We start from the raw sequence: 26,464 nt of genomic DNA, 5'->3' as shown, positions 1-26,464 counted from the left end.
TTTCCATTAAAGACAAATTAAATGAGTCTGCCCTAGAGTTGAACATTGGGCAGCTCCTCTCAATACCAAGAGATTTGTGTGTGTTTCTGTAACCCACTCCTATAAAGATACATCAGTGACTATCATGATTCATCATAAGCTAAAATATAGGCCCAGAGAAAAAGTCTTCCAGAATACTTGTGGAAAGTGGCATTCTCCACCAAGACCATATACTTACCAGGACAGTGTAAACGCCTGCCAGTTTTTCATGGAAAAGCGAGGTATGTGTTAAATATCTTGTATTTGCGGGTGAGACTTGTGCCACGTGTTGTAGGCCTTATCCACGATAGGAAGGAGTCAGCTTGTTATAAATCAGTAGAGTTTAATTAAACATCTTGAAGGAAAACACAGGAACAGGTAAAATGTCCAAATAACACAAATATCAGTCAATTGTCAATAGCTTATATCTTCAGATAAGTTAGGTTTCTTCATCTGGATATCTTGTAGTTACATCTTGGTTCATGCTTGATCATCTGGTCTGGTCATCTGGGATATTCACGACATCTTGTCCAGGATGACAGAGAGGGATAGCAGACAGACCTGCCATAGATTCCCCATGGATCCCCCTCATGGATGACAACGACGTGTGTGTGTGTCTGTCACTCATTTATGTTCATGAGAGTGGGTGTTACCCATTATTCTGTGCTTGTTTCTTCTATATTAGGATAACTCTAAAACAGTGCACCCTCATCACACCCATGTTCCCAGAATATAGCAGTATGTGATGTCAGTAGAGTGTTAACCCCATGTCTGCTAGAAAATATTGTACATTTAATATTTAACAGTATGAATGCTGAATCAGTGGTGAAACTCACAAAATTCATCCTCACCCACAATTACTTCTCTTTTGGTGACTGCATCTATCTACAGCAGACTGGCACCGCAATGGGGAGCAAAATGGCGCCACAGTACGCTAATCTCTTCATGGCCAAGCTTGAGAGTGACTTCCTATCCACCTGCACCACCAGACCTCTGGCTTACTACTGTTTCATTGACGATATCCTAATCATTTGGACTGGGTCCATGAACAATTCAACCAGTTCCATCCCACCATCAACCTGACGCTCAATCACTCCTTCTGGGAAATAAACTTCCTAGATACAGTCATCAAGATACAGGACAACAAAATTGAGACATCGCTGTATCGAAAGCCGATTGACTGACCAACCTACCTAAGATGGGATAGCTTTCATCTGAACCACATAAAGAACTCCATTGTATACAGCCAGGCCATCAGATACCATCGCATATGTTCGAACCCTGCAGAGACGAACACCATGGAGGCCTCAAAAACACATTTTTGAGGCAGGGTTACCATCCAAAAACAATTGATAACCAAATCACCAGGGCCACAAGAATACCAAGATCAGATTTATTAAAATACAATACCAAAAAAGAAAACAATCGGGTGCCCCTGGTTATCACATATAACCCACACCTGGAGACGCTAAGAGGAATCACACACAAATTACATCCACTACCACAAAAATACAACCATCTAAAATACATATTTCCAGACCCCCCTCTCCTGTGCTACAGACAGCCACCAAACCTCAGGAATATGATTATTAGCAACTCACTGTCACCTCCAACTACCACAGGAACATTTCCATGTGGACAGAAAAGGTGCAAAACCTGCACTCACATACTGACCACTGACAGGATAGAGATACCAAACTCTAACAGGGAATATAAAATCCCAGGTACGTTCACCTGCAGCACACAAAATGTAGTGTATTTGATAATGTGCACCAAATGTTCCACTGAAAATCTGTATGTTGGAGAGACCGGACAGCAGCTTAGAATGCGTATGAATTCACATCGCCATACAATTAGAGAACGAAGACTTGACCTTCCTGTATCAAAACATTTCTGCAATGAGGATCATAATATCACCGATCACATGAAAATTTTGGTTTTAAGAGGGAATTTCAAATCAAAGAAAGAACGACGCATTTATGAGTGTAAATTTATGACCCTGCTTCAAACACTGGAGAGGGGGTAAATTTGTCACATGGTTTTATGTCATTTTACAGAAATCACTGACCTGAGACCCTGAGAACTGATAAGGACCTGTAAGTGTTTACCAATTACTAACAACCCTCTACCCCCCCTTCCTCCTGGATTTCTATCCCTATGTGTCTCTTTTTGTATATAAATCTGGTCCTTCAGAAATGGTTTTAAATTTACTTCACAAAGGACCCTAGAGTTCCGAAACGTTGTAATCTGTCATCATTATGAGTTAGCCATTAAAAAGGTATCAACTACTGAAGACTATCAAGTTTTTTGTTTTTATATTCCTTAAACTTTTATTACAAAAAGAGACAGAGTGGATACATTGTCTTCATAGTCTTTCCTCTTTGGGTTTAACCCTTTCTGAACATCTGCTGGACTATTACCATGGATGTCGAGTATTTAAATATAGTGACCACTCAGGAGCTGAGAGAGCACCATAGCCAGCTCAGCTAGGATTTGTCAAGTAAATGCAACTGTGACAATGGGCCATATTACTTAGACAGCACACAGCCATCTGAATTTATCCTAGAAGCAAATGAGAGGTCACAGATATGTTTACTATAAGCTTCATGTTAATAAAGCAATCTGATAATGAACCAGATCACAAATTAGCAGGGCCATTAAGAGCACACTCTGTAACACTCAGGAGGACCAGAGATGATGTCACGGGTAGTATGTAAGCAGTGGCCAGCTTGTAGAATGACCCTTGATCCCAAATGTGCACAAAGCCTTTTTGATGTCCCCGACCCCATGTGGTACCTGACAATGACAACAGACAACCAGGTCTCGGGGGTAGTCGTTGCTCTTTTACTAGCAGGACGAGGTAATACAAATGTACAGATGATGGAGTAATTATTCACATACAATACTGTGATCCCTGCAGGCACTGTCCAGTTAAGCAGGTGATAGAGGTTGGAGCAAAAATACTTTGGGCTTGGTTAACCAGTAGTTGCTGGGGTAGTTTAACTTGTATATACTTGAAGGATGGCCTGTATCTAGGGGGGTTATTCCTCAACAAACTGGGTACACGTATGTAGAAGAGGAAACAGGTGGGAGACCCTCAAGTTCTGTCAGACTAGCTATGGGCTCCTTAAATATATATTTGTCCCAAAGACTTACTTGTAGAGAGATATCTGCGGAGTTCCCAGATGTATGGATAACAGGGCAGTATACTTTAGTATTTGCAGATTTGGAATTTCAGAGGAAAACACTCTCTGAGGAGAATTTTAAGCACAGAGGAAAAGACATCTCTGGTTGAAGTGCACTGATGCTTGACTAACATGTCTAACTCTTCACCACATGTGCAGATCTCAGCACATACACCGATCCACAGGGTTTCCAACCCTCTCCAGAAAGGGCTGTAACTTGACTTCTCCTCCAGGCCAATCAAGGGAGCCTGATTTGTTCTGGAGGTCACTTGATCATACTGGACACTCCTTTTCATTAACACAGTAGGATGATGCAATCACAGACATAAATTAAAATGAAAAGTGCTGGCTCTTGTGAAATAAATATATATATTAAATATATTGGAAGGAATGGGGAGATACCTCTTTACCTCATATGCAAATGTCTATACCATCTCGGTCTGCAAGGACTATTAAAAGGAAAGGGACGAGCAGTACCGGGACATTACAAGTCAAAGGAATTTTTCAAATTATTAATACTGGTGACTTAACCTAAACCATTAATATAGTTAGACGGGCTTAAGACTCGGTGTGCTTTTACTAAGCCTATGGCGGATGGGGGCGGAGGTACCAATAGCTTTGTCAACCCTGACAACTTCGTGGTTGGTCCATGCACATATTGAGTACGTAATGTTTCTGCAGTTTATGACCTATAGCCTCAGAGCGTGTCTTCCCCTATGGGTCCTCGACTGAACAAATCCAGATTGGTGTATCACAAGTTAAAAAGCTATACGAAATCAAGATTTTGTGATAAAGTAACACAGTGGGAGGAAGGGAAACGAAGCGTGGTGAATTGCAGCCTTTCAAGAATTTTGTTAGTACATTCTAGGCCTTTTTTTTTTTTTTTTTTTTAAATGGAATCCTTAACTACATTGAAGATCATGTAAATTTGGACACATTTGTATCTATATCTTACATTGGTAAGCGTGATCCAATGTAAGCATGTTCCATAAATATGGAATCAGTATTAGTCACAGCTACAAATAAGAGCTGCTCTGGCTTTGTACAATAAGTGTGTTTTCAGTGTGACTCAATAAAAATTTTATGTTTTGTATCTGTTAGTACAGGACAATATTGGTATTTGTTGAATACTGAGCATATCCTGAGGTCTTAGCAGTAGATCGTATTCCTACATCTGCTGTCAGAACACCACGGCACTATCATTTGTAGGGAGGAAGCGGTTCCTTCTTTCCTACTGCTATTTGGTATACATAGTCCTTGGTGTTTTTTAGAGTCCTTACTGAGGCCTAGGATTCTGAAGTAGTTTGGTCCAGTCACGAGTTGCCACATAAAGTAGACAATAATTCTTGTTTGCAATGCTTTTATTTTTTTAGAGAGTGAAATTGAACAATTACAGAAAACTACATTTTTTTTTACATAAATTTACATTCATTTAATGTCAGTGGAAAATAAAACAAAGCTGATTTCTGAGGAACATGATAAGTGTAATCCATATTTATTAAAGAGTTTTCAAATACAAAATAAAAGGGGAAAAAAAGAACAAAATATAAAGGAACAGAAGGCGCAGGCGCAGCAGGCCTCGCCATCTAGTGGAAAACCCGCCCAATATTCTGAGGTGCAATATACTAGCAAGGGGACGAGGGCCCAAGTAGGCAGAATCATAAAAACAACATCTTGAGATAGGTAAGAGACACAACTATACAGTGAGGGAAGTTTCTTAAGACTGGCGGCTCCTACTTCAGTCTTATTAAAGGCCCTGACTGGTCTGATCTGAGATGCATCCCTTGCACTCCCTGCTCTGGCCTCTCCCACCTTCCAGCCATTTGTGTAGAAAGTCATGAGTCAGCTCAGAATGAGAGACGGGACACATCTTTAGTGCAAGAAAGGAATTCCGACCAAGATGCGCCATGTTCTCACCCATCTACATGGGATAATTTCCCCCAATGAGTATACAGTGTCATTGTTACAGCCAAAATTAGTTTAAAGTGACATGGGATATATGTATATACATACATATATACACACACACATATGTTAGTGAGAGAAAACATGCAAAATTACAAAGACAGAGCATAAAATACGCAGACAGCAAATGAAAGAAGTGTATTTAGCCATAGAGCACCAATTGCAGCTGCTCCACCACCTAGATCATCATCATCATCATCATCAAGTGGCTCAAGATATTTTTCATCTAAGTATTCAAACAAAGTCAACATAGAGGTCATGGTTTCTTCACAAGTGGGTTTAATCTGGTCAGCTGGTAGTTCAAATCCAAATTCACCGTCGTCTCTTAGCTCATAGGTATATGCAAATTTTACACCAATGTCAGCTGCCCAGTCTGCTGAAGTTCCTGAAGTGTCATCTGAAAGGAAAGGGTAACACATTTAGGAGGCATATTAAGTTCCAATAAAAAGCACCCCCATTCCTGTCTGCTTTCTTGGGGAGTCAGTTGAGCAAGCAACTAGGAAGCATAGAATTGGATGCTTGGATTCACTGTAGATTCCTTCCCAGTAAATGCTCTCCATAGATCACTACCGTATTTTGCGGACTATAAGGCGCACCGGACTATAAGGCGCATTACCCATGAGCGCCTTATAGTCCTGCCTAGGTCCATATATAAGGCGCACCGGACTACAAGGCGCAGCGCTGTCCGGTGCGCCTTATATGATTGAAAGCGGCGGCCGGCAGACTTTGCCGGCGGCCGCTTAACCCCCCGCGTGCCAGCCGCTTCTATTCATTTCAATGGCACGCTTCCATTGAAATGAATGGAAGCGCTCGGCACACAAGGAGTTAAAGGGATTCTACCTTTAAAAGAACTTCATTCTTGATCACGTCGGAATAGCCTTAAAAGACTATTCGTCTCTTACCTTTTTACCATAGCCAGCGCCGCCTTCTTCCGCAGCTCCGTCTCTGTCTTTTTTGGGCCTCATGGATGACGCATGCGCAGTCGGCTCTAACAGGCTCTCGCAGCCAGCGCCGACTGCGCATGCGTCATCCATGAGGCCCAAAGAAGACGACACGGAAGGCGCGAACACAGCTCAGGGAGAAGGCTGCGCTGGCTATGGGAAAGGTAAGAGACGAATAGCCTTTTTAAGGCTATTCCGAAGTGGTCAGGGGGAAGAAGTTCTTTTAATGGTAGAATCTAGAGTTGAGCGAGTACTGTTCGGATCGGCTGATCCGAACAGTACTCGCTCATCTCTAGTAGAATCCCTTTAAGCAGCGGCCGCCGGCAAAGTCTGCATGCCGCTTCCATACATTACAATGAGAGCGCGCTATTCAAATAGTTAGAGATGAACGAATACTATTTGAATAGCGCGCTCCCATTGCAATGTATGGAAGCAGCATGGAGACTTTGCCGGCGGCCGCCGCTTAACTCCTCGCGTGCCGCCGCTTCAAGCCTTATATAAGGCGCACCGGACTATAAGGCGCACTTTCGATTTCTGAGGAAATCGAAGTATTTTATGTGCGCCTTATAGTCCGGAAAATACGGTATATCGGGACACACTGCCCCTCATTGAATTCAAGTGTTTCATTCATTCCTATTTCCACAGGTTTATATAATCCAGCACCTAGCCATGTAGTCTACCCTTAGGCTAAGACCTCACATTGTGGAAATGCAGTGTTTTTTTGTTGCAGATTTTGCAGCGTTTTTATAAACCAAAGCCAAAATGGCTACAAAAGGAATAGGAAATATAAAGGAATCCTCTATATGTCCCCCTGCTGCTCAATCCACTCCTGGCTTTGGTTAAAAAAAAAAAAACAAAACTGCAGCAAACTCTGCAACAAAAAAAGCTGTTTTTCTACAACGTGGGGCCTCAGTCTTACTAATGTGTGTGAAAGAGTGGCATGTTCTAAGAAGCTAAATTAATTCCAGCATGGTATTGTAATACTATGTCATCGAGTCAGTTGCATCAAGTCAGTTTGTGAATTTTCTTCCTTTGTAGATATTCAATAATCAAGGTTTAATGGGGCTATGCCACAAAAATTATTTGCTCTATCTATATTTGCCTTCAATTCTAAAAAGTTGTCATTAGGGGCAGGGAGGGGGGAAATATGATAAAATAATTAATACTCTCCATTAATTAATACTGCGTGGAGGCTCTCAGCCCGCTCTGTGTTCAGCGCCGGAATGGTGATTCCAGTCCCTCATGGAGGAGGACCGGATCCTCCGGTTGTCTCTGCAGGGGTTCCAGTCTCCCTCTAGTGATGGGTTTGGGGGGGGTCAGCGGCACTGTTTATTTGTTTTTCCCATGGAATTAGCTCCTCAGTGTTCTCCTGCCTCCTGTCCCTGAACTCCTGATTACCTTCTTGTATATGTATGACCCCGGCTTGCTTTACAGATAAACTCTTCTTGAAACTCCTGATTTGGCATTTACCTGACCTCCTGTGCATGACCTTTGGCTTTTCGTGACGTGACCTCTCCTGTCTGACTCCTGTTTTGGCTACTCCGTAACCTCCTAAGTATGACCAGGTGCTCCTGACTACGCTTCTGTCTCTCCCTCCTGCTACTACATGACCTCCTGTGAACTGACTCAGCTTGATTGACTACGCTTTGGCTTCCTCTGGAACCTACTTTGATCTCTGGATTACCTGCTTGTCCTGTACATCTGTTTCTCTGTGCTGACCTGCACTCCTGAACTTCATCCACTGAGGTTAGTGTCTGGGTTTTTCTGGGTCCCCTTTACTTGGGGTTTGCCGGGTGTGCGGCACTCTCTGGGCGGCTGCGGATCTGGGCTTGGATTTTACCAAGTCCTACTCCACCATCAGGAGCTCTGGCGATGAACTTCGGGGAATGGTTTCACTCCGGTTAGGAGAGTGTAGTACACTCAGGACTGTTTTTGCCTCGGTCCCTTGGGATTCTAGTTGCCCAAGACTTACAGTGATTATTGTTGCGTCAGGTTCCTAACATCCCCCACCTCCAATGGTCCCTGATTGTCTTTTTTCATTTTCATACGGCAGTGACTACTGTATACCTATACAGCTTCTACAGTCAATCGCTGGCTGGTCAGCGTTAGTGGTCACATGAGTTTAGGACATGTCACTGCAGCATGGAAATAAACAGTGAACAGAACGTCTACTGAAGCAGCGGGGCAGGAAAACAAGGGAATTTATCAGGTGGGTATTGGGTACATATTGATTTCCAATCTTCGAAAACCACTTTAAGGCTAAGGCCCCACGGAACGATACGCAGCACTAAAGCGCTGAGAGAAAAACTGCAGCGCTTTGAATAGAAAGTTCATGGAGTTTTCATCCGTGGACTGTTACAATTATATGTATGGGAAAGCCACCGGCATTTCAGTAGATATAATTCCCATGCTGCGATTTCCAAAACCGCGCTGGCACTCTCTGGGCACAAAGTGGGCATGGGATTCGCATGAATCCCATCCACTTTGCATTTACTGTATTACGCCACGATTTTTCCCTTAAAATATGTCACAGCATTTCCGGCCCATGGGGCCCTGGTCTAAGCCGAGGCCTCACTTTGCAAACACTTAGGGTTTTGGCCATGGTGGAAATGCCACGGCAAAGAACGCTGTGTTTTACAGTACTTGCAAAGTGACAGGATTCTGGCTAATCTAGAAAAGTGGAAAAGTGGGGATTTCAAAAGCACTTACTTTTTGGAAAATCACAGCATGTCAATTATATCTACAGAAACAACTGTGTTTTCCCTATAGGTATAATAGGCATAATAGGGGCAAAAAGTTTGCAGAGGAAAACTCTGTAGACTTTCTGTGAAATATGCTGCTGAAAAAAACATGATATGTGGAACCTTAGCCTCAGGCTATTGAAACGAATAGAATGAACAATGTGAGGGGAAGAATAGACATTGGTTCATTCAGCCATATTGGTCTGTATCGTCCATGTTTAACTTATTGTGAGCTTTCCTGGCCTTCTGAAGTTAGATTTCCGAAAATGTTGATTATTGCAAAGTTTGTTTACAGTACATTTTGTTGTCAAAAACCTCGAGAATGTTTCTATGTTCCCTGAGCTTCATTCTCCTGTAAGACTAGTGATAAGAAGTTATGTCTAATTAAGAATGTTTTATGACGTCTGCAAGGCCAAAGCATCCATCTTGGCAGACTGTGCTAACATGATTAGAGGCTAAGATGGCGGACTACACGGATATTCATGTGTTAACTTGTGGATGCATGTATTTATCATCTGTAAACGCCCATTATATATTCTGACTACAGATGAGCGAGTAGTGAAATATTTGAGATTCGATATTCATTTTGAGTAGAGCCTCAATATTCGACTACTCGATCAAATATCGAATCCCATTATAGTCTATGGGAAAAAATGCTCGTTTCAGGGGAAACCACTATTCAACTAAAGGAGAGTCACCAAGTCCACAAGTAGCAGGAGGAGAGTGTTTAGGAGGAGCGAAGTGCAGTTGAGGTGTGTTGAGGAGGAGCGCTGTGCAGTTAAAGCGCACGGACCGCTTAACCTATAACGGGTCCGTGTGCTTGCAGTGCACTGCCCGCACGAATGATTTGTGCGGGCAGTGCGCGGCAAGCACACGGACCCCATTATAGTCTATGGGGTCCGTGCGCTTTAACTGCACAGCGCTTGCAGTTGCGCTGATATTCCATTCGGGGGGTCCTCCTGCAGACTCCTTCCAGATGGGAGGCAAGCGCTAATGTGAACTGGCCCTAAAAGCAAAGTGGAAGGAGTAGGACACGGCGCAGGGAGAATTATGAATGAACGATGAAGACGAGCCTCCAGCAGAACCAGCATTCATTGGTCGAATGCTGTACACTGTATAGCATTTGGCCAATCAACGCTAGTCAATGCATTCCTATGAGAAAACGTCAGCTCCCAAATAAGGCAAGCTGCCAGCTCTCCCGACTAGCAAAGACGAGCCTGCTGCAGAACCAGCGTCGATTTGCCGAATACTATACAGTGTACAATACAACGCTGGTTCTGAATCAAATCTTTACTGTGAATAACGAGTAGTATTTGAATGAGTACGAGTATTTCGAATACAGTAGTATTCTATCGAATACCTACTCGATCGAATACTACGCGTTCATCTCTAATTCTGACCAATTATAATTCATATGTGATGCTTAAAGGGGTATTCCCATCGACATAATTATTTTTTAATTTGTAGATGATTAAAAGTTAAACATTTTTGCAAATGTAAGTAATTAAAAATTCTGCAGAGTTTTAAAGATTTTCTCTAACTTTCTTAGTGGTGACATCTGGTGTCTTGATCGGTTGCAATGGATACGACCACTAATGCAGAAACTTTCTAAGGTCAGAAAATCAGCCATGATTTCTTTATTGTGGCCGGGATATCTTCTGATACATGTGGTGTCCCTGCCTGATAACCCGGCTACAATAAGAAAATCATAGCTGGATTCCTGACAAGACCCAGACCATAGAAAGTTTCTGCATTAGTGGTTATAACCATTGGCAACCGATCAAGATAACAGACTGTCACCACTAAGAAAGTTAGAGAAAATCTTTAAAACTTTGCAGAATTTTTAATTACTTATATTTGCAAAAATGTTTAACTTTTAATTATCTACAAATATAGATATGATTATGTACATGGGAATACCCCTTTAAGCTAGCATAAAGCCATCATTTCTCTTTATAATCCAATGATAATTTGTAATACATTTCAGAACACTTTGTATACAGCATCTAAGTGTATGTCTGTGTCTGTGTTCTCCGAGCACTCGCACACATCTTTCCCAGATTCAGAAACCGACAGCATCTACCCTGAGGCATTTCCCCCGACAAGAAGCTGCTGAATTTTCCATCAGGGTATTTCAGCAGTGTTTGTTTTTGAGAATCTATGCAGCAACTTTAACCAAATCAGGTGCTTTTAGAAAATGTTGCCGGATTCTTCCCAGCTTTCAACCTTTCCATTACAGAGATTGAAACCTGCAGCTGAATCCCATAGGAATAATTATTATTTAGTCACTTTGCACACAGATGAGATATGAAGAAATCTTATCCACTGTACCAATGTACATTAACACTGAGTTCGCCATTGGCAGGTTTGTGGCTACTGCTGACGTGTTTCAAGTACTGCACATACATCCCCAATCTTAATATCTTCAATGTGGCAGGTGATCATTACATGACATAAGCTGTACCATCAAGATTGGAACACCTCCTTATGTATACAGACATATTGGTTGTTACAATGTTGGCTATATGAACTTAATCTAGGATCACTGTTCATTTTCAGTGCTATGTCATAAAAGTACTTACATAATACCACAGACGTAGATCCCACTATGTATTCAGTATCATGCTTTTCTTTCATTTTTGCAACAGCCCTATTGGCAGCTGTTTCCTGGTTAAAAAAAATGTAAATGGAAAAAATAACGTTAATGCCAGCATTTATAAGTCTAATTCCTTTTGAACAAATATGTGCTAAAAAAATTGTTCTTTTGGAATATGTTTCACATATTTATGCAGTTTTACCATCAATGTTAGGATACTTTTTCGTTGACTGTGTTGAAAAATAACGCCTGCTGAAGTTATTCAGTAGAACAAAAAGTTATGGTATATTGTATAGGATATATACTGTACCTTTTATTTATAAACAAATATATGTGCATTCAGGGGCATACATATTTATTTTTTCATGTTAAGTTCGCATTGTTTCTTGAACACTATTTAAAAAGAGTAGAGTTAAGCGAACAGTGTTCGATCGAGTACATCTTCAATCGGTATCAGGCTGTTCGAGATCAAACTCACTAAAAATTTGATTCCCCTCCCACCTTCCCTGGTGCTTTTTTTGCACCAATAACTGTGCAGGGGAGTTGGGACAGGAACTACAACAACGGATGCATTGAAAAAAAAATCGGAAAAAGTAATTGGCTGGCTAATTCAGGTGACCTCCAATTTATACGAACAGTGGATTTAATATCCGGTTCATATGAGACTGTGAACTATGTGACTGTGAGACAGGGATAGATGTACAGGCAGGGTTAGCTAGGAATTACCTTTATTTAGGTGGGAATGTCACTCACACAGCTCTTTGGGGCTCTATCTGGTCGGGATCCATGTCAGCTTGCAATATGCACGAGCTGACTTTTTCCCATAGGAATGCATTGACCAGCGTTGATTGGCCGAATGCCATACAGAGTACAACGCTGGTTCTGCCGGAGGCTCGTCTGTGAGGAGTCTGAGTCTAAGATCGGACCAGAATGGAGACTGCTGTGGACCAATCTTAGATTCCGCCTCCTCCGGCAGAACCAGCATTGATTGGCCGAATGCTGTACTCTGTATGGCATTCGGCCAATCAATGCTGGTCAATGAATTCCTACACCGGAGATGTAGCAGAGTTGAGTGTGCGCTGAACCCTGCTGCACACTCAGCTCTGCTGAGATGCAGCAGAGCTGAGTGTGCAGCAGGGTTCAGCACACACTCAGCTCTGCTACATTTCTGATGCAGCAAAGCTGAGTGTGCAGCAGGGTTCAGCACATTTCTGATGCAGCAGACCTGAGTGTGCAGCAGGATTCAGCGCATCTCTGATGCAGCAGAGTTGAGTGTGCAGCAGGGTTCAGTGCATCTCTGATGCAGCAGAGCTGAGTGTGCAGCAGGGTTCAGTGCATCTCTGATGCAGCAGAGCTGAGTGTGCAGCAGGGTTCAGTGCATCTCTGATGCAGCAGAGCTGAGTGTGCAGCAGGGTTCAGCGCACACTCAGCTCTGCTCGGCAGCATCAGCTCAGCTCCCCCCCATGTTCATGGCCTGTTATAGCATTCAGTATCTGTTTGCAAACTTCCAGGTTCTCTATAACCTTATCTGTACACTTGCTACAGTCCTTTAGCTTTGCTTTCCCTTACCATTCCTGTTCCCTGCCTGTTATCATGGGTTATCATGTAAATCTATATATCACGGAGCTCAGGTTTTGCTATTCTGCATGAAGCTATGGAGTAGAAATTGCCTGACAGGTTTGCTTTAGGTTAAAGCCCCACGTTGTGAAAACGTAGCATTTTTGCAATGACGAAAACACTGCAGTAAAAAAATGCTGCATTGTACAGTACCTGCAAAGAGAATGAGGCTATTCACACATTGCAGAAAAAATCTGCAACGGAAAAGCTGCGTATTCAATTATACCTATGGAACTCCTTATAGGTAGGTATAATAAGGGGAAAAAAATCTGCAGTGAAAATTTCTGTAAAAACGCAATAAAAGTGGACTGTGTTTTATATTTCCTGCAGCCTTTTTTTTTTGCTGTGTTTTTCTACGTTGGGCCTTAGCCTTAAGAGTATAAAAATTTTAATACTTTACCATTTCATCATGATTCTCAGATTTATTTTGTGTGTATCCATAGGGAAGAAGAATAAGTCTTCCGTAGTTGTGAACTGTTAGGTACATAAGTATATTGGGTTTGGCCTGATCAAAAAGTTTGACCACAGCTTTGGTTTCAAGCTCTGAAGCAGCACTTGGGCCACAGTAGGTTATATAGCCACAGTCAGTACCTGCTCCAACACCTAAAGGTAAAAAGTGGCAGAAACATGATATATTACAACAAAATCTGCATTATATTAATAAGCCCAGAATCACATAATATTGGTTGTTAGTTGCAATCATTTCGAATCAGAGTTTAATATCTGGATTTCTAGATGGAGGTTATTACGGCATTGTTAAAAAGTCGCATTTTACTTTGCTGCAAACAAGCTATAATATGTGAGAACACAAAACCGTACAATACATAACATACAGTATAAACAGGGTCAACAGATAGGGGCCAAAGATTTAGCACTGCTTGGGTATATGTCTCTATACCAGTAAGCACCAGTTATGATTGACACCACTATCATGAATCTCACTGTGGGTTCTCACCGGCGCCCAGTCTCCACTTTGCGGGTTTCCATCTTCTGCCCGAGAAACTGGACAGGAGATGGAAACCCGGCGGTCAGTTTTCAAACCCATTCACTTGAATGGGTTTGCAAAGTGACTGTCTGTGAACATCTTGTGCGAAACTGTTTTTTTTTAACTGGACACAAAGTCGGACATGCAGGACTTTGTGTCCGGTAAAAAATAAATGGTTTCGCCGTGGAAAGGCAGAATACGCTCACGGGTGGTCACTTTGCAAACCCATTCAAGAGAAAAACAGAAAAGGGAACCCATTGAAGTCAATGGGAGGCTTTTTTTCAGCGCTGAAATTCCACATCATTTTCTTTTGTGTGAATGGACCCTTATAATGTTTTCCTTTACTTGAAGGGGTTGCCAAGGCATTATTTTTTTTCCTTTTTTTTTTAAATATTTTTTATTTTTTTATGTAGATTGTGAGCGCCATATAGGGATCATAATGTACTTTTTTCCCTAACAGTATGTCTTGGGAGTGTGGGAGGAAATCCATGCAAACACGGGGAGAACATACAAACTCCTTGCAAATGGTTTGTTCTTGGCAGGATTCAAATCCAGGACTCCAGCGTGTCAATGCATTGGTTTTTTTAAATATTTTTTTTTCCAAATTATCAACTCAGGTAGTAGCCATTTGAAGTGTAAACTTGTGAATTGTGAAGCTGCTGCTCAGTGGCCATTTACATTATAGCATTGGATGGGGGATGGTATATTATTACTGCTATCCACTCACTGTGGCTACTAATATCAGACATTTTTCCACCTCTGCAGCTTTAAAAATTCATCCGAAATCGTGCCTGTATCTAATTAGAAAGTGGGATTTGTACCATATGCATATTAAAGAACGGAATAGCTTTACATATGGAGTAGCATGAGATTACAATTATTTTACCTGGAGAATATACATGTCTGAATAGCTATGACTGGTGGATTTTATTCTAGGTGTATCCACTTGCAGCTCATCCAATCCTCCAAAATATTAGCCCAGGCAGTAGCCATTTGAAGTGTGAAACATAGGATTGGTTCACACTAGTGTATGTATTCCGTCCGAAAGGAGTCCGCATGGACACCCCCCAGACGGAATACAATCACAATTGCAGGCAATGTGCTGTCAAAGCACACGGACCCCATAGACTATAATGGGATCCGTGTGCTTGCCGCGCACTGCCCACACAAATCATTATAGTTTATGGAGTCTGTGTGCTTTGACAGCACATTGCCTGCAATTGCGATTGTATTCTGTCCGGGGAGTCTCCATGCGGACACTTTTCGGAGGGAATACAATGTTAATGTGAACCAACCCTAACACTAAAAGATGGAACTGGGTTCTAATAAGTGCATTTATACATTATGCTGGTACTCATATATCATATTTCTAATGACTTATGGTGAAATGAGTGCATTTATGCATTAGGTTCGTACTCAGATATTATCCTCCTGATGAGCTATGGCAAAATGCATTGAGAAACATTAGAAGAACAATTATTTTGTTTCAGGTAGCGCACTTCTTTCATTTGAAGTGTGAACTGAGCTCTATTTTTATCTGAATATATTAGTAAAAGTTATGTTTTAGTGTATTACTCCTCTGAATTGCTAGATTATTTGAGTAATTGGTCCCACAATGAAAATATTTCACCATGTGGTTTTAATTAAAAAAAAAAAATGGTAAGACATTCCCTTTTTTGGATAAGTTCATGAAAAGTCGCTTTATCCTTAGTTGTACATTATAATGTATAATATAATAAATAACTTGAAATGCAGCTATAAAACAGGCATTTATCATTAGGCTACACATCTGTAAATAGAACATACTGCACCACTTTGCTTCAAAATTGCGGTTCAGGTCCACTCCAAAACACGTTCCGTTATATTGAGGTGAACGATTTTTTCTCCACAAACGCTCCTGATTTGGAGAATGGGATAAAGAAATGAAAACCACAAGTTCATTAGTTTATTTTTCTTTACTCCACAATACTACCTAGCTGAATGACATCGGCAAGAGATTACTCTTATATTATCTTTTCAATGTAACATCATATCGTTGATCCTTTTGTTTCTCAGCTGAATATCTTTAGCTGACATTTTGGGCTAAGTACAATAACATGAGGATAAAGTGCTGCCAACAAGAGTGGCTTTACATATATACTCACTGACAAAAAATATTGCACCAATATTGCCGCGTAATCCAGCGTAATCCAGCATAATCCAGCATGCAGTTATGTCTCTGGCAGATATGTAAATGATTACAGGAGGGAACTAATCCTACACATCGTAAAAGTGCATCCCCCACTGCCCTATAAAATGCCTCCCGGAAACTACTTTTGGGGACTGTACCTTTATATGAGATATTGTTGATGTGTAGACATGCCTCTACAATACACTTAGGGCTAGTTCACACCCCCCTAAATTGGCAGCGGATTTTGATGCGGAATTCTCCTCAAAATCCGCTGCCAAAAACGGCTAATAGCTGAAAAAAGAAGCGAGCTGCCTTATCTTGCTGCGTCCATGGCACAAGGCTCCGGCCTATTCATTTGGGATTAATCCATCACAGAATGCCACAACGGGATGCCAGTGTACACGTGGAGTTCATTTAACTCCGTGTGAACTAGCCCTAAGAGACATTTTGACCCATCGACAGACTTTGAAAGGGGAATCTTCATTGAACTGAGAGAAAAAGGACTGTTATTTTGACAAATTGTCCCCCATTTATGCTGTTTCTGACCTACATGAGATCACACACAGTGAACAGGCTCCAGACAGAACGACAGTAGAGAGGATAATTAAGTGTATCAGTGCGGGAGGGATTGTGGAGTAGAACTAGTATCTGACATGGTTATATTATTACTAGAGATGAGCGAACAGCGTTCGATCGAGTACATGTTCGATCGGATATCAGGCTGTTCGAGATGTTCGATTCGAGTCAAACACCAGGTGGCAAACTCACAAAAAATTTGATTCCCCTCCCACCTTCCCTGGTGCTTTTTTTGCACCAATAACTGCGCAGGGGAGGTGGGACAGGAACTCCAACAACGTAGGCATTTAAAAAAAATCAGAAAAAGTAATTGGCTGGCTAATTCAGGTGACCTCCAATTTATACGAACAGTGGATTTAATATCCGGTTCATATGAGACTGTGAACTATGTGACTGTGAGACAGGGACAGATCTACAGGCAGGGATAGCTAGGGATTACCTTTATTTAGGTGGGAATGTCACTCACACAGCTCTTTGGTGCTCTATCTCGTCGGGATCCCTGTCAGCTTGTGATATGCGCAAGCTGACTTTTTCCCATAGGAATGTATTGAACAGCGATGATTGGCTGAATGCCATACAGACTACAGCATTCGGCCAATCAATGCTGGTTCTGCCGGAGGTTCATCTGTGAGGAGGCGGAGTCTAAGATCGGACCAGAATTGAGACTGCTGTGGACCATTCTTAGACTCCGCCTCCTTCATTTGAATGGGTTTGAAAAGTGTCCAGCCATGAGCGCCGGTGAGCGTTTTATGCTCTCCACGAGTCGGACATGCAGTACTCTGTGTCCGGTTTAAAAAAATGGTTTCGCCGTGGAGAGCTCAAAACGCTCACCGGTGCTCACGGCCAGACTCGGCATGACGGTTTTCCATCTTCTGCCGGCAGAAGACGGAAACCTAATACAGTGTGCCGAACACTGGTGTGAAGCCAGCGTTAGAAAGTCCACAGAGCAAAACTCTGTGGACTTTCTATGAAAACCACATTGTCTTTTTGCCATTTTGAAGCTTTTTTTCTGGTTTTGGTTTCATATGTGGGGCCTTTGCCTAAAAGTTATATTTTAGTGTTCCTTATTTTTTGGTCAATTAGTTTCTATGAGAGGAGGACACACGTGTTTTTTTTATATGTCTTCTGTAGGTTTTTCATGGATATACAGAATTCTAAATTTTCTAAATTGCAGCATAAATGTGACCTGAAAACTACAACAGATGTTAATACATTTCCTAAAAGAGAAAGAAACCTAAAGCAAGCAAATGAATCAAAATGTTATTTATAATTTAATCTATATATAGAAAAAAAATCATATATATATATGTATATATATGTATATGTATACATATATATATGTGTGTGTGTGTGTGTGTGTGTGTGTGTGTGTGTGTGTGTGTGTGTGTGCGTGTGTGTGTGTCAGATATTTTCAATCAATGGGATGACAATCAAATTTTGGAATAGCTGAGTCAAATTCCTGACCTTAACGAAATAGGAATTTTGTGGAAGGACCTGAAACAACCCCTTCATGGGATGGAATCCAAGAACGTAACAGAGTTGAATCGGTTTTGTACAGAGGAATGGGTTACAATTCCTCTGAGCTGATGTGCAGAACTTATCAGCACTCACCGGAACTGCTTAGATGTGGTTATTGCTGCACAATGGGGAATGGGGTCACAGCACATGCTGAAAGCAAAAGTTCAGATAGATTTGCCACTCTCAGATATGTCATATTTAGGGTTGAGCCGATCTTGACTTTTCAGGATCGATTTTGAAATCCGATTGCCGACCATTTTTCATTCGAACCCGATCTCGATCCCAATTCCGATCCCAATGCAAGTCTATGGGATTTTTTTTTCTAACGATCGTTTTTTAAAAGTAAAAAACAGCTACCCAAAAACACATACAAGTTCTTGAATTCATAGAAACAGCAAGAGACTTAAATGGCCATAAAAACATTGTTTTCTAATCTAAAAATTGAAGCACATGAGCCTCTGAAAAATTGTAACTTAAAAAAAAAATAAAAAATATGTGCAGGAGGAGCTACAGAAAATCGATGATACGTTTTTTAAAAACATCAATTTCTTTATAATGCCAATGGTGTGTTATAGCCCTTCTCAATCCAATCTTTATGAAACTCAGGCGATCGACATTGTCAGCAGAGAGTCTTGTCCGAAGCTCCGTCACAACACCACCTGCAGTGCTGAACAGTCGTTCAGAAAAGACACTAGCTGATGGACAGGAATGTAACCCCAGGGCATACTGGGCAAGTTCAGGCCACATTTCCATCTTTGACACCCAGTAGTCCAGCAGGAAACACTCTTGTGGTAAGATGTCTATGTGTGTTTTCACATAGTCTTGCACCTGCAACAAAAAATGCTGTCTCCGGTCTGATACCTCTACATATAATGTTGGTGTAGTAGGCCTCAACAAAAACAGCCAAGCACTAGTCATTATGCCCACACTTCCCTTGCAACGGGCTGTGCTTCTGTCTCTGGGACCAACATGGTGTTGTGAAAGTTGTGCAGGAGTTGGAGATGATCTTGACTCACTCCTTTCTGTAGAAAATGTGTCCATTAAGTCATCCAACAGTGTTTGATGGTACATATCGATATCCCTATAAGCCTGTGGTGTGATGGAAATGAAGCCCGGAACTTTATCCCTGAAGCGAGGATCAAGTAGGGTTGCTACCCAGTATTCAGGATCTGCCAGGATGTTTTTTACACGTTTATCTTCCAGAAGACAATTAAGCATGAAATGACACGTGTGCCAATGTACCTGATGGCGATTCATCACTGTCCAATTCATCTAAGCTGACTATAGTCTCTTCTGCATCCACCCATCCACGCACAATGCTTGTTGACTGGGACTGCTGGTATGACTCCTCCACACTGACATCAATCTCCTGATCCAAATTGTCCTCATCATCCTCCTCCTCCTCCTCTGATTAAGTACCCACACAGGCTATTCGAGTCTGTGACCCAGTCTCCAACCATTGCCTGATCCGTTCAGCCCTGGGGTCATGGTGGCCATGTTGGTCTTCCAAGTCCTGGCTGTCTTCCAAGAAAATATCCTCTTCCTCCTCTGTTGGACATACCTGATCCCTCAAAGTTATGAGACTGTCCTTCAATGTGCACAAAAGTGGCACAGTCATGCTGACGCTGGTGTTGTTTGCGCTGACCACTTTTGTGCAGTATTCCAGACACTGAAGAACCAAACAGACGTCATGCAGCTGTGCCCGCTCCACAGCCATAAGATGGAGGTTTACTGGGGCAACATTTCTACGTCGGGCTCCTCTCATCATCAAAAGATCTATTACTTCTGGCTTCTATTCGACAAACCTCTGCAACATATTCAATGTCGAATTCCACCTGGTGGGCACATCACATATGAGCCTGTGAACGGGCAAGCGGTGTTTGTGCTGAAACTGAGCCATGAGAGATGAAGCTACCTTGGACCGCCGTATATCGGCACACAATGTTCGTACTTTGTCAATCAGGGGTGCAAGATCGGGATAGTGTTTCAAGAACGCTTGTACCACCAAATTGAATGCATGCGCAAGGCAAGGTATATGTGTCAATGGGAACAAATTCAGGGCCGCCACCAAATTTCTATCATTGTCGCAGACCACGTTGCCTATTTTGAGGTCTAGCAGACCAAACCATAACTCAGTTTCAGCAATTATTGCATCTTTGATGTTTTCAGCAGTGTGAGTCAGTTCCCCCAAACTAATTCATTTCAGTACTGCTTGCTGCCTTCGCCCGCTAGCACACCGATACAAATTAGGTGCATTTCCAGACCCATGATGTGATGGAGGTTCTGGTGTGGAAGTCATTCCGTCCCTGGAACTCTCAGGAAATGAAGTTTCCGAATGAGTTGAAGGGGAAGTTGGAACCCCCAATGAATTTGAAAGGACCCTCCTTCGGGTTGGAAGAACAGACGACAAACTGCTGTCCATATTCTGACAAGTATCAAAAATGTTGACCCAATGTGTGGTCAGAGATAGGTAATGGCCCTGCCCATGCTGGCTAGTCCACGTGTCTGTTGTCAAATGCACACATGCACTAACAGATTGATTTAGGGCACGCTTTATCTGTTGCTTGACATGTTCCTGCAAGTCGGGGACCGCCTTTCGTGAAAAGTAATGGCGGCTGGGTACAACATATTGAGGCACAGCATGGGCCATCAGGGAGTGAAAAGCCTTTGATTCCACAAAGCGGAAAGGGACCATTTCCAAGGCCAGTAGTTTTGAAATACTGGAGGTAAGCAGCTTAGCACGCTCATGTGTGGCTGGATAGGATTTTTTCCTTTCCAATAGTTGCTGGAGGGTGGGCTGAATATTAGAGCCAGAAAGAGAGGAACATGTTGGAGCAATTGGCATGCGGAATTCAGATGTGGCTCTTTGGCTAGTGGTTCCTGTAATTCTTTTATACAAATTGCTTGACTGTTGCCCAGCACTGCTGCCTGGCGCACATGAAGTTGGTGTGTACGTGGCACTGGCATTGGACAAGTAGGTTGAAGAACTAGCCAAAGCTCGTGGTGGGCCAACGTTCACAGGCACATCCCTCTCTTCACTTTCTTGTTGATTAAATATTTTAAAAAGTGATGGGTGTACAGATTTCAAATGCCTAGGCATAGCATTTGTATTGAGGTGCCTAGTGTCCTTTCCTCGGCTAAGTGACTGCTTGCAAGTCTTGCATATCACCCTCGTTGGGTCATTTTCATCTTTGGTGAAATATAACCACACAGTTTGTTTGGAGACTTTCTTTTTCAGGTTAGCAAGTTTAGGCACTTTGGGTCGCAGAGTGCCAGCAGGAGAAGCGTTTACTGGTGTTTGTGTTATAACTGGGATTTGTGCATTAATTGGAGGACGTTTTGGTGGCACTGGCAAACGAACTTGAACCTCATCATCAGAACTAGTTCCTTGATCCTCTTCATGTGGAGCCCAAGTTGTCAACATAGTCATCATCCACTGGCTCTTCTGAACGATCTTCCACACTAACACATGGACTGGCCTGGATGATGGTGAAGGAAGCCGCATCTGGAATTTGTGTTTCATCATCGTCAGATGACAGCAGTATTCTGTCAACTTGGACATTGAATGATCAAATAATGCAGCAGATCCCTCAGCTTCTGCCAAATTTGTTGGACAGGTTAATTTAGAAGGGGGTGAACTGGATCCCCATTGAACATTTGGCACAGCAGATGACCCAAAGCTTCGTTCAGTGGAATATGAGGAGGAAGTCCTTCCAGAAGAAGATGCTTCAATATATGAAGTAATTAGTTGTCTGTGGACTGGCTTATCAGCATTCAGAATACCGGATTTGCCACACACACGCAATGCTGACGTCTGTTTTTTGCCTTTCATGGCAGGTGGTTGAGCACTGGCCAGAGCACGACTGTTGGGTCCTTTTACTTTTTTTGATTTTGGTGGCATGTTTTTTGTCTATATATAAAAAATTGTCTATATATATATATATATATATATATATATATATATATATATATAGTTTATAAATGTATGTATATATATCTGTCTGAGGACAGGACTGCCTATGGGACTATAACAGCCACTGGTTGCAAGGAGTGGACGTATACCTTCTTGGCTAAGGTATGTATATATATCTGTCTGAGGACAGGACTGCCTATTGGACTATAACAGCCACTGGTTGTCTGGAGTGGATGTATACCTTCTTGGCTAAGGTATATATATATATATATATATATATATATATATATATATTTACTCACCGGCCACTTTATTAGGTACACCATGCTAGTAACGGGTTGGACCCCCTTTTGCCTTCAGAACTGCCTCAATTCTTCGTGGCATAGATTCAACAAGGTGCTGGAAGCATTCCTCAGAGATTTTGGTCCATATTGACATAATGGCATCACACAGTTGCTGCAGATTTGTCGGCTGCACATCCATGATGCGAATCTCCCGTTCCACCACATCCCAAAGATGCTCTATTGGATTGAGATCTGGTGACTGTGGAGGCCATTGGAGTACAGTGAACTCATTGTCATGTTCAAGAAACCAGTCTGAGATGATTCCAGCTTTATGACATGGCGCATTATCCTGCTGAAAGTAGCCATCAGATGTTGGGTACATTGTGGTCATAAAGGGATGGACATGGTCAGCAACAATACTCAGGTAGGCTTTGGCGTTGCAACGATGCTCAATTGGTACCAAGGGGCCCAAAGAGTGCCAAGAAAATATTCCCCACACCATGACACCACCACCACCAGCCTGAACCGTTGATACAAGGCAGGATGGATCCATGCTTTCATGTTGTTGACGCCAAATTCTGACCCTACCATCCGAATGTCGCAGCAGAAATCGAGACTCATCAGACCAGGCAACGTTTTTCCAATCTTCAATTGTCCAATTTCGATGAGCTTGTGCAAATTGTAGCCTCAGTTTCCTGTTCTTAGCTGAAAGGAGTGGCACCCGGTGTGGTCTTCTGCTGCTGTAGCCCATCTGTCTCAAAGTTGGACGTACTGTGCGTTCAGAGATGCTCTTCTGGCTACCTTGGTTGTAATGGGTGGCTATTTGAGTCACTGTTGCCTTTCTATCAGCTCGAACCAGTCTGGCCATTCTCCTCTGACCTCTGGCATCAACAACGCATTTCCGCCCACAGAACTGCCGCTCACTGGATGGTTTTTCTTTTTCGGACCATTCTCTGTAAACCCTAGAGATGGTTGTGCGTGAAAATCCCAGTAGATCAGCAGTTTCTGAAATACTCAGACCAGCCCTTCTGGCACCAACAACCATGCCACGTTCAAAGGCACTCAAATCACCTTTCTTCCCCATACTGATGCTCGGTTTGAACTGCAGGAGATTGTCTTGACCATGTCTACATGCCTAAATGCACTGAGTTGCCGCCATGTGATTGGCTGATTAGAATTTAAGTGTTAACGAGCAGTTGGACAGGTGTACCTAATAAAGTGGCCGGTGAGTGTATATATATATATATATATATATATATATATATATATATATATCTGTCTGAGGACAGGACTGCCTATTGGATTATAACAGCCACTGGTTGTCAGGAGTGGACGTATACCTTCTTGGCTAAGGTATGTATATATATATATATATATATATATATATATATATATATATATATCTGTCTGAGGACAGGACTGCCTATTGGATTATAACAGCCACTGGTTGTCAGGAATGGACGTATACCTTCTTGGCTAAGGTATGTATATATATGTATATATATATATATATATATATATATATATATATATATATATATATATATATATACAGTCCTATGAAAAAGTTTGGGCACCCCTATTAATCTTAATCATTTTTAGTTCTAAATATTTTGGTGTTTGCAGCAGCCATTTCAGTTTGATATATCTAATAACTGATGGACACAGTAATATTTCAGGATTGAAATGAGGTTTATTGTACTAACAGAAAATGTGCAATATGCATTAAACCAAAATTTGTGAATTTTTCTCGATCGCCGATCGGAATCCGATCTTTTCCGAACACGATCGCTCAACCCTAGTCATATTAGATGATTTTGTTCTATAATTAAATTACCATTTTTAATATCTTCAATTCATTTGTTTAATTCCATTTTCTGCATAATCTCATATAGTTGATGTGAAGTTTATACAGGAATACAGAAGATTCTGAAGGGTTCAAAAACTTTCAAGCATGACTGTTAGGGTAAGTTCACACGGGGTTTTCTGATCCACCTCAGGTTCCGGACTCAGGTTCCGGACTTAACAACGGGTAGCCGCGACTGAATGCCAGTGTACTGCACCGGTATCCAGTCGCGCACTCCACTCTGGATTAGGCCCAATGAATAGGCCTAGTCGGGAGGAGGGAGTGTCTTCAGTCCGAATTGCGAGGCGAATCGGCCTGAAGAATGAACATGCCGGAAGAAATGGCTCCCGGAAAAAAAGAACTGACCGGCTCCCATTGAATTCAAAATACGCCTCAAAATCCTGACCAAAAAACCCTCTGTGAACTTACCCTAAGAATGAGTCATATTCAGGTTTTCTGATATCTTTAAAAAATAATATATTGCATGTACGTCTCTGTGTTTACTATCAATTGTACTTTCAACAAAAATCATCATGTATCAAGAGTCATATACTTACAGTTGTCCACGAATAAATATATCCATCAATATTTAAGACGGGTATAACATAAAAATCAACTTGTTTGAGGAGTTTTTTAATTAAGGGATCACTCTTTTGTTTCTCTAGAATCTAAAGAAGAAAAAAATAAAGTGATCAAATTTAAAAAAGAATAGTCCATTTCAAATGTCTAAAACTAATTTTCTGTTATCAGGAGTATTCATCAGGAGTATCTGGAGTATTCCTATGTATATAAGTCTTCAATACAAACAACAATTTTTAAATTCCTATTAAAATCATAGGAGAATAGTAAATATGAAAGTCCTGCAAAAAGTGCTAAACATCGAATCACAGTCTTGGTATCTCGCTTTAGGATTAGATTTTTATACCCTGGAGCAAACTGTTTTTAATTTCTTTTTATTATTATTTTCAGTTTAGATTTTTGACATTTTTTTCCTAAAAAATATTTGCAATATAAGTTTACTTCTTAAGATCTCTAATGTTTTTGAATGGTGGATCCAAAGAATGTACCTCTCTTATAAACCACTGGCAGTAAGCTACAGCAATCCATTCTCGAGCATGAATTCCACAGTCCATAAATATAACTTTCTTTGTCTTTTCAGATGGCCATCCAATCTGTAAAATATTAAAATTTATAGTGTGCAAATATATATAAATATTCACAAAAAAAATGATTACTCTAAGTTTTGTTTTTTTCAGACTTTTTTTGTTAACAGATCTAAAACGGGAAATGTGGGATCACCTGAAGCACAACAATCTGTAACATAGGAGAGGCCTCATGAAATTGTACAGTATAAGTACATATACTGACTCCAGTGGCCACAGCTGGAGAATTGTATGTCCTCCTGCAATGATCCTCGGCAATACCAGTTTATCACAGGAGGTTTCAGCTCCGGAACCTAGAGAGATAATCTGATCATCAGACAGTTCTCATTCTGAGAAGAGGTTGTGCAAATTGAACAATCCCTTTAACTCCCTCTGTAAATAGACACCAGGTTCATCCAGTGCACTCTTTTTCCTCTTGTACAAACTAGATGCTAATTAATCCCTTGGGTTCATCCGCCATGGTCCTAAACCAACTCCATATGTCATAGGTAACACTTGTCACATGCCACTAACAGATGCTGTCAGTGGTACATCAGATTACAACAGTTTGATCACTTAGATGCATTGGACAATAGCAATCCTTCAACACCACGGGTACAGCAGTCTTCATTGTGGTCTGATCTTAGACTCCACCTCCTCACAGATGATGAGCCTCCGGCAGAACCAGCGTTGATTGGCCGAATGCTGTACACTGTATAGCATTCGGCCAATCAACGCTGGTCAATGCATTCCTATGAGAAAAAGTCAGCTCCCACATAAACGCAACCTGCCAGCTCCCCCGACTAGCAAGGATGAGCCTGCTGCAGAACCAGCGTTGATTTGCCGAATGCTATACAGTGTATAGCATTCAGCCATTCAATGCTGGTTCTGCAGGACGAGTAAGGGCCGGTTCACATTAGCGCTTGCCTCCCGTCCAGAAGGAGTTCGCAGGAGGACCCCCCTGAAA

At 41.7% G+C, this 26,464-nt stretch overlaps 2 protein-coding genes across 2 annotated transcripts in view; both read right to left on the bottom strand.

Moving 5' to 3' along the window:
• Window positions 1-26,464, bottom strand: part of LOC142216492 (gamma-crystallin-1-like) — a 347,542-nt gene that overhangs the window by 24,991 nt on the left and 296,087 nt on the right. The window lies entirely within an intron of this gene.
• Window positions 5,261-26,464, bottom strand: part of LOC142216203 (carboxypeptidase O-like) — a 33,369-nt gene continuing 12,165 nt past the window's right edge. The window contains exons 6-11 of the mRNA XM_075283852.1: window positions 25,423-25,527; window positions 24,913-25,023; window positions 15,855-15,945; window positions 13,464-13,666; window positions 11,433-11,517; window positions 5,261-5,565 (exon numbers count right to left, since the gene is read on the bottom strand). Of these exons, the coding sequence (XP_075139953.1) occupies window positions 5,261-5,565; window positions 11,433-11,517; window positions 13,464-13,666; window positions 15,855-15,945; window positions 24,913-25,023; window positions 25,423-25,527 (900 nt within the window). The remainder of the gene's footprint in view (window positions 5,566-11,432; window positions 11,518-13,463; window positions 13,667-15,854; window positions 15,946-24,912; window positions 25,024-25,422; window positions 25,528-26,464) is intronic.

This window comes from Leptodactylus fuscus, chromosome 8 (assembly GCF_031893055.1).
Source record: "Leptodactylus fuscus isolate aLepFus1 chromosome 8, aLepFus1.hap2, whole genome shotgun sequence".
Lineage (NCBI taxonomy): Eukaryota > Metazoa > Chordata > Amphibia > Anura > Leptodactylidae > Leptodactylus > Leptodactylus fuscus.
Note: the sequence above shows the minus strand (reverse complement) of the source record. Positions and strands in the feature narration are given on the sequence as shown.